The sequence below is a fragment of the Centropristis striata genome, chromosome 2, assembly GCF_030273125.1.
Source record: "Centropristis striata isolate RG_2023a ecotype Rhode Island chromosome 2, C.striata_1.0, whole genome shotgun sequence".
Classification (NCBI taxonomy): domain Eukaryota; kingdom Metazoa; phylum Chordata; class Actinopteri; order Perciformes; family Serranidae; genus Centropristis; species Centropristis striata.
The window spans coordinates 678,097-695,218 of NC_081518.1; the positions used below are offsets into that span (position 1 = coordinate 678,097).

Consider the following 17,122-nt stretch of genomic DNA (forward strand, 5'->3'; position numbering starts at 1 on the left):
AGAATTAATTAATTAATTAATTAATTAAAAAGGTCAATACATCATACATCACACATACCAATTAAGTGTCTATGAATATTTTAAGATCATCATATGCTGCAAGGAGAGACAGTTTATATTTGTGTTTCATTAGTTTCACTGAGGTGATTGTCCACAAGAGTCTTTTTAAAAACATCAGAAAGTGGTTTTGTTTTCTCCATTTGGATGTGTGGATAAAGAATTTTGCATCAGGATAATCAGGTTATTTACAATCAAATCATATTTGCTGTCTTTCAAACTGATACCAAAACAACATTTCCTCTTGTGAGGTGAGCACCACTTCAGGGATTAGTGGTTCTTCTCTGACCAGAAGACAAGATCACTTTACCACATATTGACTTTTATTCTTCCAACAACATTCAGAGTCTGAAGGCAAACAGAGGCTGAGTTACAGCAATTCATACAGTCAGCCACCAGAGGGCAATGTGGAGGGAGAGAGTCCTGATAGTACTATACTCATGATGGATGGATGGATGGATGGATAGATAGATAGATAGATGGATGGATGGATGGATGGATGGATGGATGGATAGATAGATAGATAGATAGATAGATAGATAGATAGATAGATAGATAGATAGATAGATAGATAGATAGATAGATAGATAGATAGATAGATAGATAGATAGATAGATCCGTCCAGTAGCTTATACATGTTTGTTTTGTTTTGATATATATACACATTTATCTATTTACTTATCTATTATTTCCTATTTCTTTGTATTCTTGGTTGGTTGGAGTAACTGTAGTGAAACCAAACTTCCCTCTGAGGATCAATAAATAAATCTGATTCTGATTTGATCAGTATAAATCAATCTCAGAAATGGTCACCAGTGTGATCTCATTTGAGAGACTGGCTCTTTATTAATGCTGAGTAGCCCCTAACCTGACTGAGTTCATGAGTGGAAAACAAGTTGTTTGCGGGTTGTTTTGTGGGTTTAAAGCAGGGGTCTCAAACTGGTGGCCCGCAGGCCAATTGTGGCCCTCGTGACGATATGTGAGTTTTATATGAATGGCACTTTACCGTGTTTTGTGTGGAAGGTCCCTTTAATTACTTTTTTGGGCAATTTTGTGTCTTTTTGGTAATTTTGTGTCTTTTTTGGGTCATTTTGTGTCTTTTTTAAAAATAATTTTGTCTTTTTTGGTAATTCTGTGTATTTTTTGGTCATTTTGTGTCTTTTTTGGTAATTTTGTGTCTTTTTTTGGTCATTTTGTTTCTTTTTTTAAATAATTTTGTGTCTTTTTTAATAAATTTGTGTCTTTTTTAAATAATTCTGTCTTTTTTTTAAATAATTCTGTGTCTTTTTTGGTAATTCTTTGTATTTTTTGGTCATTTTGTGTCTTTTTTTTGGTCCTTTTGATAGTGCCTCCAGCGGCCCCCAGGTAATTAGAGTTTGAGAGCCCTGGTTTAGAGTGAACCACTCAGAAAGGAAACAGTCCTTTCATTACTTACAGAAACAAAGAAAAGAAATATGTGCACATTTGGCCAGTTAATTGAACTATTCCAGTCATAAATCAGTGTTGAATGATTTAAGTCCTTTCTAATCTGCCAATGAAGCCAGTGTAAATTATAACATTTATATCAAAATCTTTCAGACTGGAGATTCAGTTCCCTGGTTTAAATATCAAATATTCAAACACAATTCCCAAGAAACTCCCTCCACTCCTCAGAGGAATCAGCCGTATAATTAAGACACACACAGATTGGTGCTTGTGGGTGTTTGCCTGCATTTTATTTAATAGTTTCTGAGCTCATTATTAAGTTATCTAACAATCCTCTCAGGACTATTTACACTGTAAAAAACTGTTGTTTTTACAGTAAAAACCAGCAGCTGTGGTTGTCAGAACTTTACCGGAATAAATAAATACGGTGCAACTTTTTCTAATTTTACGGTAAAATGATATTAGCACTGTTGATTTCACATTTAAGATTTTTCTTTTTTAAAGATTATATTTTACCGGAAAAAATAAAAAGTTTTTCCATCAAAAGAAACGCTGTTCTGCCATATAATTGACAAGAAAAAACTTTATAAATGCTGCATAAATTAAAGATTTTACCATTAAATATTACAGTATATTTCTGTTAGAGATATGGTGTCCAGTACATTTAACAGTCAGAAAAACGATTTTTACACAAAATAAATGCTAAAATGATGGCTTGTATATATATTACAGCATGGGTCTCAAACTGGCAGCCCGCGGGCCAATTGTGGCCCTCGTGATGATATTTTGTGGACCCCACCTTGATATGAAAGTTTAATGTGAGTTTATATGAATGGCACTTTACCGTGTTGTGTGTGGAAGGTCCCTTTAATTACTTTTTTTGGTAATTTTGTGTCTTTCTTAAATAATTTTGTGTCTTTTTTAGTAATTTTGTCTTTTTTTGGTCATTTTTTGTCTTTTATGTGTCATTTTGTGTCTTTTTTTGTCATTTTTTGTCATTTTTTGTCTTTTATGTGTCATTTTGTGTCTTTTATGTGTCATTTTGTCTTCTTTTTGGTAATTTTTTGTCTTTTATGTGCCATTTTTTGTCTTTTGTGTCATTTTGTGTCTTTTTTGGTGATTCTGTGTATTTTTTGATCATTTTGATACTGCCTCCAGCGGCCCCCAGGTTATTTGAGTTTGAGACCTCTGTATTACAGTATATTTTTGCTACAAACACAGTGCCAGAGTATTTTACAGTGGAGTAATGCATTTATCATTTTACGCCTTTTTCTGTCGTGGTTTAACAGTTTTTCACCCTAAAATCAGACATTTTTTACAGTGTAGGACAGTTTCCTTTAGTATTGGTAGATTTTGAATTTCAGCCTTTCAGAGCATCTTTCCCGCATATAAAATAAATTATTAATTTGTTACATAACCAACAGAACATTTTGTCCATTCCATCTATTTCCATTGCAGCGTATCCACATCCAGGCAGTGATCAGCAGCTCCAGGATGAAGGGATGAAACACATGTCAGGAGGTGACTTTTATTCCTCCCTCTCTCTGCCTCTTCTTGTTTTATCTCCATCTTTCTGCTCTCGGGGAGGAGGGGGCAGAGAAAGGCGAGGCTCTGTTGTCAGATGTGTGGGTCTGGCCGGCGTGGCCCCTCCCACCAGCCAGCCAGCATTACATACTGCTGCTGCTCCGGCTCTTAGCAACGAGCCTCAGCAACAGAGCCACAGCAACAGCGTGCAGTGTCTCCCCAATGGAGCTGCCATTGGGCGGACCGGCTCTCAGGCACTACACCCAGAGCAGACCCAGACCCCACCGGCAGAAACTCAACCACCGGCCCAGCAGGCAGCAGGTACCGTGCAGGAGGAGGAAGGGGCTGTAAAGATGGAGAGAGGGAGCTGTGTGAATGTGGAGGAGAGAAAATGGAAGGGAGGGAGAGAAGGAGGGGAGAGGGGAGAGGCAGCAGGGGGAAGGGAAGGATGGAAGAGGAGCTGGTCCCTGCTGGAGGAAGGAGGCAGCAGCTCATTGTACCGGCCACCGGCTGCTGTTGCTGCTGCTGCTTCACGCTCCCTCGCTGCTCCTTTCTGGGGTTCAGGAGCTCCAGCTGCAGCCTCTCTGCAAAAAAAGCTACTGCCATTTTCATTTTTTTCATGTGGTTGTATCAAAATCTGTGGGATCATTTCCATTTTTTGCACTGAGCTGGTGCTGCTGTCACTGAGCCATTAGAGACAGACAGACAGGCAGGCAGACAGACAGACAGACAGACAGACAGACAGACAGACAGACAGACAGTCAGACAGGCAGTTCCTCCCTTGGAGACCAGCTCCAACAATCCCCCTGACAGGATATCATGTAACCAATGTGACTTCTGCTCAATTTGTGTTCTGCAGTCCTGTTTTTTTTTTTATTTTTTTTATTGCTACTTGTGGCTACAGATGTTAATATGATCAGGATGAAGCAGGACTGTAAAGCTGCTCTTTAGATATCACATTACCTCCGTTTGGCAGAATGAGTTGCTCTGCTTTCATTCTGCATGTAGAAAGCAGCGACGCCCCCCCATCCTACGTTACTGAGCAACTGGCTCCCCAGAGGGAGAGATTCACACCAAAATACTCCTATAGAGGCAGGAACACTAGTGGCTGAGTGTGTGTGGGGGTGAGGGTTATGTAATGTAAAGTTAGATATGAAACACGCTGCAGGTTGTTTGATCTGTGGTGTGTTTCAGGAGACGATCATTGAGAATGATGATGAAGTCCTGGAGCTGATGGGGAGAGTAGATGAAGGAGTAGAAGAGTTCTTCACCAAGAGAGTTCTTCCTGCTGACACACTGTGAGTATCAACAGCTGCCTTCTTATTTATTTATCTATTTATTTATTTATTGTTTTATTGGTTTATTTACCAGGGACAGTGCATGCTGCCCTACAAAGCCTAACTGCAGTAACTACATTTTGGTCGAAATTGAGTTATAACTAAAAATGAACTACTTGATGTCTGTTTTATCTTGTGACAACACTTTAAATTTCAAATTTGCTTTATTTCAGAGAATTAATGATATAAAAATTGCAGTAACTACAAAATCCAACTCAAAACCAAAGCAGTCTGCCTGTATTTCTTATCTTGTATTTCTTCATTGTGTTGAAAATTGAAGACATGAATAACAGAAAATGTAGGTTTATTTGATTGGGAAATTATTATCTAGACAGTAATTTTGAGCATAAAAATCACATCAATACATGTAGAAATAAGTGTCATATCACTAACCTACCTAAAACCCATTCGGCTGGCCAGTTCAAAAACTTTAAAGCAGTTTTTTTCAGTTTTACCCTTTGCGTAGTTACTGCAGTTAGACTTTGTAGGGCAGCATGGCTCTGAGCCGTACCAGAATTAGCTACCAGCAAAAAACTCATCTGTCGTCCCTGGGCAGGAACAAATAACACCAATCTAACACAAACAAACAAACAAACAAACAAACCTTTTAAACAACAACAACAACTCTTAAAACACAATAGAACAGCAAGAGTAAAGTCACAGTATTAAGACACAACACAATGTTAATACAACACTAAAGAGGTTGCTAAATAGTGAGCTAATGTTTGAGTTTATAGCTGGTGGGTGATTAATTGAGTGGATTTAAGACGTGATTTTATTTTAGATTTAAAACCAACCAACGTGCTGATGTCTCTGATCTCATTTGGTTCTGACTTCCACACTGTAAAAAAAGATAAACAATAGCTACTCAATAAAATTCAGGCAACAGATTGCACGCAATATTATTAATTAAATCTAACTACGTTACAAGTTGAGTTAATAACTTAACAGGAAGTGCCTGTCAATTAAAAACGGACTAATTCTATTGTGTTGGATTCATTCAAAATTCTCTTGATTTAGAATTACATACACATAAAGATTATATTTAATGTGATCAAAAATAAGTAGATTCTATCTCAAACATTTTTATATTAAAATGTTACTGAAACAACTGCCTCAAAATCAAGGACGCATTGATATTTAATACATTTTATCAAATATATTAAGTGAAATGAAATGACTACAGAATAATTTATTACAGTGCAATAATTAGTGGCTCTTATAGAAAAAGATGATCTGCGTCTCTGCTGTACTGCCCAATGTTCTCTACTGGGCCTAGTGGTTCTCCTGGTCTATGAAGCTCCTTTAGATGCTAATAATGCTGATTTAAAGGACTAAATACTCACAGTATTGATCTGATCTCCCTTTATAAAGGAAAACCCAAGATGAGGAGGCGATCACGGTGCACAGCGAGGTTTCTCCTGCCAGCTCGGCCCCGTGTCCAGCTCCCACCAGAACCCTCCGGAGGAAGCTCGGAGACTTCTTCACCCTGAAGAAGAGACGAGGGCTGAAGTCCGAGGGCAGCCAGGAGGGCCGGGCCAAGAAGACCTCCATCGCTGACCTCATCCGGCCCCTCAGGGAGGTTGCCAGGGCCGAGAAGGACAAAGACAAGGAGCGAGTCAAGGAGCAGGACAAGGAGAACGAGAAGGAGAAAGGGAAGGAGCTGACTGGAGAGCCAGCTGGTCAGGAGGCTCCTGGTGCTCCTCTCAGGGGGGAGGCGGCACCTCCTCGCCGAGCGCTCAGAGAGGGGAAGTCCCAGTCCCTCATCCTGCTGTCGGGGTCCGCAGCCGGGACCACCAACGCCAGGAACACGTCTAAGGTGAGTTTCAGTCTCACTCACTGCAGAAAACATGGAGCTCAACAAGTGTTTTCTTCTTCTATCTATCAATAGTATCTGAGTTATCTTGTTCTGAGGATAATTTACCTACTGACCATATAGTCTAGACGGATTTCAGAATAAAGGCCTCCTATAAGAAGTGAGGAGCATTTATGGGTACAAGTCAGGAACCGGCCTACCTTACAGATCTCAAGGGTGCTGAGTCCAAAAAAAATGGTTCCCAAGTGAAATTTTGAGTTTTTGACCTTCTAATTTGTATCAAATGGCCAAATTGCCCATCTTGCACAGTCATTGGACCATTTCCCCTTAGTTTTTTTGTAAGTAGGCAATCAAAGATGAGGAAATTAAGTTTCTGGATCTATAGTCTAGGGTCAGAGCAAGAATATAGTGGAGGCTCAGTGTCTTTTTCATACCAACTGTAACATCTAAATGTGATATTGATTGAATATTTATGTCGGCCTTAAAAAAATGACACAAATAATGCTTAATTTCACCTTAAAAGTTGGTATTTTGCATATATATATATATATATATACATAAAAAAGACACTGAGCCTCCACTATATTCTTGCTCTGACTCTAGACTATAGATCCAGAAACTTAATTTTCTCATCTTTGATTGCCGACTTACAAAAAAACTAAGGGGAAAATGGTCCAACGACCAACGGCCGCCAAATTGATATGCAAATGAGAAGGTCAAAAACTAAAAATTTCGCTTGGGGACCATTTTTTTTGGATTCAGCACCCTTGAAATAAGTAAAGTAGGCCGGTTCCTGACTTGTACCCATAAATGCTCCTCACTTTCACTTTTTGGACAATTCCGTCTAGACTAATAGCTTCATGTGAACCTGGTCTCACAGGAATCCGTGGAATAGCCACGGAATCACTCAATTTTCTGTGAAACTGACACGGATTTGGCTACAATGCAAGCTAATGCCAGTCATATCCCGTGGCTATTCCATGGATATTTGTTCCTATTGGTTTGTTCCAAGTCACGTGACTTTCAAGGTCCCGGCGGTCAGAACAAAAAACATGGCGGACAGTTCTCTCATTTTTAGTGAAAATATCAATATTTTGACTTAGCTTCTGCATAAAAATGGATTTTGATCAGATTTCTAGCGAGAAATATATGTTTTATTTTCTAAATCTTCACTCAGTGAATGTACATAATCACTTTGTATGTTGGAATAGCCACGGGATATGACTGGCATTAACTTATATTGTAGCCAAATCTGTGTCAGTTTCACGGAAATTTGAGTGATTCCGTGGCTATTCCACGGATTCCTGTGAGACCAGGTTGCTTCATGTGCTTATTTTAAGAACAGGTGTCTTTTTTGTAACAAAAATTTGATTTGATTTGATTTATTTGGCACAGTTTTAAAAGAAATAAAATAACATAATGACAACAATGATACAATTTATATATTCCATATACATATTGAAATAAAATAAAGACATGCCAGGAAAACCCAAAAAACCCTCATGGGGCTTGAATAGTGGGATTCCCTAATATAACATAAAAATAAAAAAGAACAAGGAACATAGAATCATACAGAGTAAGAAGCTAGAAAAACAAAACAAAGGAACAACACAACAATGAAACAAGAATTATAAATGAGTGAATAACCTCTTCACAGGGATTCAGTCTTGTGTAAAGACTTGTTTTTAGGATTGACATTGTGAGCTTTTTCATGCTTTTCAATCTATTCAACTGTTGAATATGGTGAGTTTTTACCTAAAATATTGGCTCCAGTTGAGAGTTTTAGTTGCATGAAGTTTAAATGTTATTTTAAAATCATTTTCTATCACCAGTATCTACCAACAGATACTGGAATGAGAAAAAAAACGTGCTAGTTTCAAGTATTTCTGGCTTATTATAATGTTACTACAGTCGGGCTTTTCAAGCCACAATTGCTCAAAATAAGAATATTTGGATTTATTTCATTTATTTTGGATTTATTTATCATTGGTTTTCCAGTTTCTAGATATTTTTACTTATTTAAAGAATTCTTACAAAGAAACATTTACTTACTGCACTGGCAGATAATTTGACTTGTTTCCAGCATGTATTTGCTTCATTCTAGTGATTTATTTCAGTTGGTTTTTGCAGTGTGTACATGTAAAACAGCAGATTAAGCTGTAATTTCTCTGCTGTTGCTGATTTCAGAAACAGTTCGAAGGCCAACACAGCTTTGAACAGAAACTCCATCTGATGCTTCAGCGCATCGGCGTGTCCAAAGCCCAGCCAGGAGACTCTCAGGTGGGTCAGTGTGTGTGTGTGTGAACTGACATACTGTATGTATTCTGGATCTTCAAAAGTGTTTCAATGCCTATTTTTTTTTATTTTTATTCCTATAGAATCAGGAAGGAGAGATGAAAAAAGCAGAATCTGAAGGTGTGTCCCTTTATCTGTCTGACGCTCAGAATGATTAAACTTCTCTCAGCTTTAGAATGAATCTTTGAAGTTAAGGGATTATTAACATGTATCACTTCTTCATTAAACAGATTGGTAACACTTTATATGCATGTAAATCAGTAACATATTGTCTCTTAATGAGTCATTATTCAGTAGTTATTAGTGCCTTATTCTGCATGGCCTTATTATACAACCAGTAAGACATTAACTAAGAGTTTTCCCTCAATAACCTCAGAATTATTGATTATTAGTAGGAAGTTGGTCACTTTGCACCAATGTTATTCTACCAGTGAGCCACTTTGTAGAGTAATGATTGACATTATAATCCACCAATCCTCATCAATCATCAAAAGGAGCCACCAGTCAGTCAAAGGTCTGGAGAAGGTGTTTGCTATTTGCCGTTTCCATGGTTACCTTCACCGATATGTAGAGATTATAAAGTCCATACAAAGTAAAGCATATTAAAATCATAACTCATATACAACAACTTCCTTACTTCCTACTAATAATCAATAATTGTGAGGTTATTGAGGGAAAACTCTTAGTTAATGTCTTACTGGTTGTATAATAAGGCCATGCAGAATAAGGCATTAATAACTACTGAATACTGACTCATTAAGAGACAATATGTACAATATGTAATACTGATTTACATGCTAATGAGCAGCTAATTAATGTTGAATATGTGTTCCCTAATATAAAGTGTTACTAAAAGATGTAATATGTCTTTGGGCTGATAGACTGCTCTTCACCCACTGTTTGTGTCTTAGGTACGATCATTGACAGTAAACCTGAGCCACCTCCCACTTTCACCAAGCCTCGAACCATGTCTGCATCATCAGGTAAAACAACACACACTCAGCCTCAAACACAAAATATGTTGTTTGTTCCTGACAGGAGCGATTCCTGAACTATTCCAACTAAACATGTGTCCTTAATGTGACCATCATATCTTTAAAAACATTGTTAGCGTTGTGAAATGGTCGCTGTTTGATTCGGTTTAGGCAACAATACTACTTGGTTAAGGTTGGAAATAAAAGTACACAGCAAAAAAGGTGTTTAGTCTAAAAACCAGATAAAACAGTAACTCTGTAAATCTTTTTTTTAATCTTGGTAAGAACCAAATAATCATCAGGTCACTCTGCTCGGCCAGTTCATCACTGCTGGCAGCTTTACTTTATCTGGTTTTAAGAGTTCATTTCTTATTTTAAGTGTTCAACATGCTTATTTCTAGATTTAATAATCTTAATTTAATAAATCTTGTCAAGGTAAATTATCTGTCCATGCAGCAAGATCATTTCCCTCAGATTTACTGTTTGATCTGGTTTTTATCAGTGTATATATTCTAGAAGCCGTGACATTGTCCTTTTCTAATCCTACCCATCAGTAGTTTTTACCCTCAGACACGGAGCAGCTTCTCTTCCTTTGGTTTGGGACATTAAACTGTTCCAGAACCAGCTGACTAACAGAAGGAAACCAGATTTCAGAAATTAGATTGGGTGTTTTTATCTTGTTTTTAGACTAAACACCTTTTTTGCAGTGAACATAGTTAGGGTTAGAAAAAGATGGTTAAAAGTGAAATAAATGTCCATAACTACTGGAAGTGAGATAGTTCCATAGGTGACATAAAACATGATGTAATATTTATGAGTAATCTGTCGTAGTAATTACTATGGTCACTAGAGGGGGCTATAAATATAAACATGGGGCTGTTTTTAACTGCTGTAAAAACGACCTATGGACTCATTTTGGGGGGAAAACTTTAACAGTTTGTGTATAATTTGAAAAATAACGTGCACATTAATTTCTCCTCTAGACACGAGGCACCAAATGCGCCCGAGTGTGTCCGCACACGAGTCGGCTGGGAAACCTGCTCTGCTTCCAAAGCCCGTCATCAAGCCGGGAGCTCCGCCCACAACCTCCGGACGCAACACGCCTGAGAACGAGCTGGCCCAGATCCTGGAGGGGGACGCCAGCACGCCCACCAAGCAGAGTCCAGCTGCTGCTCCTGCACCCACCACCTCCACCACCACTCCCACTGCACCGACAATCTCTGGCTCCGCCCCTGACTCCGCCCAGGACCCCGCCCCTGACTCCGCCCCTGACTCCGCCCAGGTCTCCAGTACTGAAGCTGCCTCTGACTCACAGAGATGCACTGACTCTGTTACCTCCACAGCTCCAACACCTGCTGATGTTACAGAGCTCCACAGCAAACCTTCTGTCTCTGAAGCTAACGCTACTAGCGCTGACCAGCCCACCTCCACCTCCACCTCCCCCACAGAGCCCCCCACCACTGCTCCACCTCCTGCTGCTTCCTGTGACTCCGTCACTCCGAGCCTCTCCGTCACTTCCAGCTCAGCAGCGATAACTTCCGTCACCACCACGTCTCAAACACTTTCTGCTGCCAGCCATGAAAGCTCCGCTTCCACAACACCAACAGCTCCGTCAACTAACCTGACGGAGCAGAAAGTTGTTCTCTCAGTCGAGGCCTCTCCTCCTGCTGCTCCTCCTGCAGCTGTTTCTGTCACCACCTCCTCCTCTCCTCCCTCCAGCAGCGTGTCAGAGACTCCACCAGGCGTTGGTGCTGCCACCAGCAGCTCCGTCAGTGAAACAGCTGATGATCTGACTCCAGCCGCCTCCACCTGCTCTGAGACTTTAGTGTCATCAGTCTGTGGAACAACACCTCCACCTCCTGATCCAGGTGATCCTGTTACAGCTGCAGGTTCACCTGTCGCCTCCATCACCTCCTCCTCCTCCCCCCTCATCTCCTCTCCCCCTCCTCCCTCCTTCACCTCCATCACCACCACAACAAGCCCAACATCCATCACCTCCTCCTCCTCCCCCCTCATCTCCTCTCCCCCTCCTCCCTCCATCACCTCCTCCTCCACCACCACAACAAGCCCAACATCCATCACCTCCTCCTCCACCCCCCTCATCCCTTCTCCCCCTCCTCCCTCCATCACCTCCTCCATCACCACAACAACAAGTCCAACATCCATCACCTCCTCCTCCACCCCCCTCATCTCTTCTCCCCCTCCTCCCTCCATCTCCACCTCCTCCACCACCACAACAAGCCCAACATCCATCACCTCCTCCTCCACCCCCCTCATCTCTTCTCCCCCTCCTCCCTCCATCACCTCCTCCTCCTCCACCACCACCACCACAACAAGCCCAACACCCATCACCTCCTCCTCCACCTCCTCCATCACCCACCCAGCCACCGATGTCTCCGCCCCCTCCACCTCCTCCAGTGAGACCAACCCCACCGACACCACCTCCACGGCCTCCAGTCTGAAGCGTGCTGACACCACCTCCACCTCCAGCTCAGCGACCGCTACAGCCATCTGCTCCCCCCTCCTGGCCGACTCAGACGCTCCCTTCACCTACTCCGTCAGCTCCGTCAGCTCCTCCCTCCCATCAGCTCCTGACCAATCAAGTGCTCCTTCTGACCCCCTGACTGGCCCCGCCCCCTCCAGAGACGCTCCAGGACCAGAACCTGACGGACAGACACCTCCAGAGGAAAGATCTGCTGCAGAACCTGCAGAGAAGACCACAGGTGAGTTCTGAGTTTCTCTTGGTGTTGTAGACAGCAACGAATCTGGAAAAACCCTTCAGAAAATGAGGCATTTTGGGGTAAAAGTGTTTTCTTGGTTGTTTCTATAATATTTTTTTGTGCTGAATCCATTTCTGCTGGATGACAAGCTGTAAAAGTTACGGTTTAGTCATAATTATTGATTAATTAGCATAATGATTGGTTAATCGCCCAATATTAGAAATGGCTATAATTTTCCATTTTGTGAATATATTATAAATGGTTGTTTGGTATCATTGTAAAGGAGCATCCATGGCTTTCATTTTAGCCTCTGGAGTCACTGAAAGCACCAGGACATTACTTCTTAATAACGTCATGACGTAAAAACGAAGCAACGTCGAGCCCTGGAGTCACATTCCCTCTAATGTACCGGCTTAAAGTCCATGAGGCCAGTTTTAGTTTGATGATGATAGGCCAAGTAAAACCGGAGATATGGTCAAATATAGTCAGTATAAAAATATAGAACTTGATCCTCATTTAACTCTTATATGTTATATTTGCAAACTGTGTTAAGAAAAATGAAAATAATTTTCAAAATCAGATTTTATGGGTTTTTTGGGTTCAAATTTGTTGATCCAGTAAATCAAAGAGAGAAAATAATTATCAGGTAACTGATGTGAGGTTGAGCTGGGAAAAAAAAGATACCAACATGGCATGGTAAACATTTTACAAGTGGTATAAACATGCAGAATGAAAAATATATATTTTTTTAAATACAGCCCAAGACTCCAAAGGGTTAAACCCAAAGTTGTATCTTTCTGACAAACACAGAGGTCACATGACCTCTTTAAACCAGAAATTACACACATTTTACCACATTTTTCCCCTGAACTCTCTAGTTGATGTGATCCTGTAGGATCAAGGGACATCAGGGACCCAAAAACCAACAACTGCAATACTTCATAGACTCTGTCAGCTCTGGAAAAGTATAATATACCATACTATTTCTTTGTGAGAGGTTATTGTGAGCCTTAAATTAGAAGTCAGCGGCTCAGGCCCGTTCACCTCCATTCATTCTTTGGACCAGTTGGTCAGAAAGATCCAACTTTGGGCTTCAATGAAAGCCATGGATCCTCCTTTACAATGAGACCGTAACTATTACAGCTCGACATCTGGCAGAAATGGATTCAGCACAAAAAAATACTAGAGGAACAACCAAGAAAACACTTTTACCCCAAAACGCCTCCAGGGTTCAGAGTTCTGAAGTTATAAGTTGTTATAAGTTGTATGAGTCAGTGTGTTATTATCAGTCTGGAGAAGCTCAGCAATGTTCTGCTGTGGATGGGAGCAAAACACTTAGCCACCTAAAAAAACAACATCAGTTTAGGTGTTTGTTATATTTAATAAAATAATAATAATAATACATTTTTATAGCGCTTTTAAAAGGTACTCAAAGTTGCTTAACATAACAAATGTGGGACACACACGAACACAAAATGCAGAAAAAACAAGACAGAGATGAGAGATTGTGAGTTCAGGTCTTGTAAAGTGTCTTTTGAAGGTTTTGAGTTGGTTTCTGAAGATGATGGAGTGAGTCTGGATGTGGTTAGGGAGGAGGTCCAGAGGGTCGGGCAGCAGAGGAGAAGGCTCTTTAGAACATTTTCATCACTTTAAACTGCTGTCAGACAGCTCTGCTGAAGTTCACACGAGAGGAACTGAAGTCGTTTTATAAACTCTCACCAGACTCCTTTGACGAAAACAATAATTTCACCTTGAAGAGAATAGGAACTGCTGCTCTATTGTTGCCTCAAGTGTTGAGTTTGTTATTGTGTTATTGTGAGACTTTGGTGTTTTAAAGGGTGAACTCAGATTCACTAAAGTCACAAAGTAACAGAAACAAACTAAACAATTGAGGCAGCGGTAGAAACAACAGCTACGGTGACTTCCATGGAATCCGAGGCTTTGATGAGAGCAGAAAGCAGCTTCAGTTTTCTTCATGTAAACTTTAACAGCGCTGTCTGACAGCCAGGTAAAGTGGTAAAATATTCTATATATAATGAATTTGTGAACTGATATTGATTTTTTAGGTGGTTTAAATACATTTTGTCTACAGAAGTACATTGCAGAGGTTTTGTGCGATCCACTGCAGGTCATACACTAACTACAGGTAAATACCATTAGCCCTGTTTTTCACTATGGGAAAGTCTCAGGCCACGCCCTCTCTGAAGTCTCAGGCCACGCCCTCTCTAAAGTCTCAGGCCACGCCCTCTCTAAAGTCTCAGGCCACGCCCTCTCTAAAGTCTCAGGCCACGCCCTCTCTAAAGTCTCAGGCCACACCCTCTCTAAAGTCTCAGGCCACGCCCTCTCTAATGTCTCAGGCCACGCCCTCTCTAAAGTCTCAGGCCACGCCCTCTCTAAAGTCTCAGGCCACGCCCCCTCTAATGTCTCAGGCCACACCCTCTCTAAAGTCTCAGGCCACGCCCTCTCTAATGTCTCAGGCCACGCCCTCTCTAGTGGCTCAGGCCACGCCCTCTCTAATGTCTCAGGCCACGCCCTCTCTAATGTCTCAGGCCACGCCCTCTCTAGAGTCCTCTCACTCTGTGTGTCTCCACTACCAGTTAGCCTCCAGAGAGATTTAGAGACTCTGGAGGTGACGTTTGGTTTTCACTAACTGTGCACAACGTCAGCAGCTGAAAGCAGCATGGCTAATTATGCACAGAGTCTCCACTGATCATAAACATTGTGATGGTGAATTAACAGCATCACTAACTGTACACAGAGTGTCTGGTGCTTGTTGTAAACAAACAGAGATCGCTAAGTGAACACCTCCTGCAGCAGCAGCACATACACACTGTACTGCTACAGAGCTAACTGTTAGCCTGTTAGCACATACACACTGTACTGCTACAGAGCTAACTGTTAGCCTGTTAGCACATACACACTGTACTGCTACAGAGCTAACTGTTAGCCTGTTAGCACATACACACTGTACTGCTACAGAGCTAACTGTTAGCCTGTTAGCACATACACACTGTACTGCTACAGAGCTAACTGTTAGCCTGTTAGCACATACACACTGTACTGCTACAGAGCTAACTGTTAGCCTGTTAGCACATACACACTGTACTGCTACAGAGCTAACTGTAGCTAGCTGCCGCTAACAGAGGCTCTTCTTAATGAGAAGGAGTCTCTGGATTTGTCTCCAGTCGCTTTCTTGAAAAGCAGTCTCTAAGGGGGTCCGAAAAGTTGCTAAATTTAGCAACAAAGTTGCTAAGTTGGCAACACTGCTTTGCCGACTTTTACATAGATTAAAATTTTTTATTTTTTTAATTTATTTATATCAAACAGCAATGCACAGTTACAAAGAAGAAGAGACGAGTTACAGAAAGATAAACAATGCTACAAATAAAATAAAAGTGAATAATATTTTTAATAAATAAATAAAATAGAAGAATAATTAAATGGAAAAGAATGAAACAAAAACTATAAAAATAATAGAATAAGGGGAGAAGAAAGACCCTGCTCTTCCACAAAAGCTCGTATTTAAATTATGGGCGTTTTGGCGAGTGGGCCCGCCTCATCCCGGGTATTGTCCACTAGTGGAAACAGCCCTAACAACATCTCTAGATGTCTGTTAAATCCTGTTTTGTGATGTTTTTCTGTCCCAGCAGCAGATGAAGAGCCTGAGACGGTTAAAAGCAGCGAGCAGACGGAGATCGAGGAGAGCAGCAGAGTGAGTGACAGCCAGACAGAAAAGGAGAAACCAGCTCTCTCTTCTAACAGCGAGGTGAGAATGACAGGAAGTGAGAAACCTGAAGAAGACTCGATGAAACCAGAAGAGGAACCAGCTGAACCTGGATCAGGGAGAGAGGAGCCCTGCAGCACCCAGGGGGAGGTCGAAGGTCAGAAACAAGAGGAGGAGGAGGAGTGATGTTAGAGGAGGAGACGTCTAAACACGGGACCAACTACTGTGACAGGCCACAGTAAGGTTAACGGAGGGAGACCTCCTCCAGACCTCCAGGGACCACCTCCTGCAGCAGCACACCACAGGGTGGCCCCCCCGGACCAAAGAACTGAGTCCCCTTGGTGTGATGTCATCAACAAATCCAGCAGTGTCTTTGTCCTTTTTTAACTTTTGTTTGAATTTTTGCATTGCACGTATGATTATTATATTATGTACCATAAGACAACTACTGTGGTAAATACACCATGTTTACAATAGATGGATAAGAGACACAGTTATGAATATTAAATGGATTATTGAATTGACCGAGTCCTCCCCTCTGGTTTTTATTCATGTGTGAATTATTATTATTATAAGAAAACCTTATATTAACTTAAGGGACACAAGGTTATAATAGTTTTGGATTTTTCATTAGTTTTTGTTTTAGTTTCGTTGTCAATTTTTGCTTTCAAGTTCAGTTAGTTTTAATTATTATTATTATTATTTTTTGAAAATGCTTAGTTTAAGTTTAGTTTTTTGTAATGGGGTATTTGTTGGGTGTGAGATTCAAGGAATAATCTTCTTCTTTATGACTAAATTCAATGAATCAAATAGTCAAATTTGAATTTTATTCTTTTAATCTAATATATGCAAAAATAATCATTTTGTTTAAAATCACAGTTTTCAGCTTCTCAAATTGGAATATATGGTTGTTTTTTTTTTGTCTTTATAATATTAAACTAAATATCTTTGGCCTCTAGACTTTTCTACTGGCAAAACAGGACATTTAAATATCTATCTATCAATCAATCAATCAATCAATCAATCAATCAATCAATCATACTTTATTTCTATTGCACTTTTCATACAAGAAAAATGTAACACAAAGTGCTTCAGATAAAAAAGAAAAAATAGACTAATAAATAATAGCAAATACATCAATAAATAAAAGAGAAGATGCTGTAACACTAAGATGCATGAGCAGAAATATATATATATATATATATATATATATATATATGCAAATATCTATCTCTCTATCTATCTATCTA

General features: G+C 40.4%; 1 protein-coding gene across 1 annotated transcript; it reads left to right on the forward strand.

Annotated features, from left to right (window-relative positions):
• Window positions 1-2,964: 2,964 nt before the first annotated feature.
• On the forward strand, window positions 2,965-16,396 carry LOC131988024 (mucin-2-like). The gene is made up of 10 exons (XM_059353009.1): window positions 2,965-3,327; window positions 4,201-4,304; window positions 5,718-6,162; window positions 8,347-8,439; window positions 8,538-8,574; window positions 9,366-9,437; window positions 10,412-11,039; window positions 11,148-11,296; window positions 11,813-12,151; window positions 15,796-16,396. Exons 1-10 carry the CDS (start codon window positions 3,229-3,231, stop codon window positions 16,056-16,058), a joined length of 2,229 nt encoding a protein of 742 aa, XP_059208992.1. The 5' UTR covers window positions 2,965-3,228; the 3' UTR covers window positions 16,059-16,396.
• Window positions 16,397-17,122: the final 726 nt, after the last annotated feature.

Bases quoted from the DNA above. Each gene is read 5' to 3' on its own strand.
- LOC131988024 (XM_059353009.1), top strand. From the start codon at position 3,229: ATGGAGCTGCCATTGGGCGGACCGGCTCTCAGGCACTACACCCAGAGC. The intron at 4,305-5,717 runs GTGAGTATCAAC...CCCTTTATAAAG, and splicing joins GTTCTTCCTGCTGACACACT to GAAAACCCAAGATGAGGAGG. The intron at 11,297-11,812 runs GTGATCCTGTTA...TCACCCACCCAG, and splicing joins ACCTCCACCTCCTGATCCAG to CCACCGATGTCTCCGCCCCC.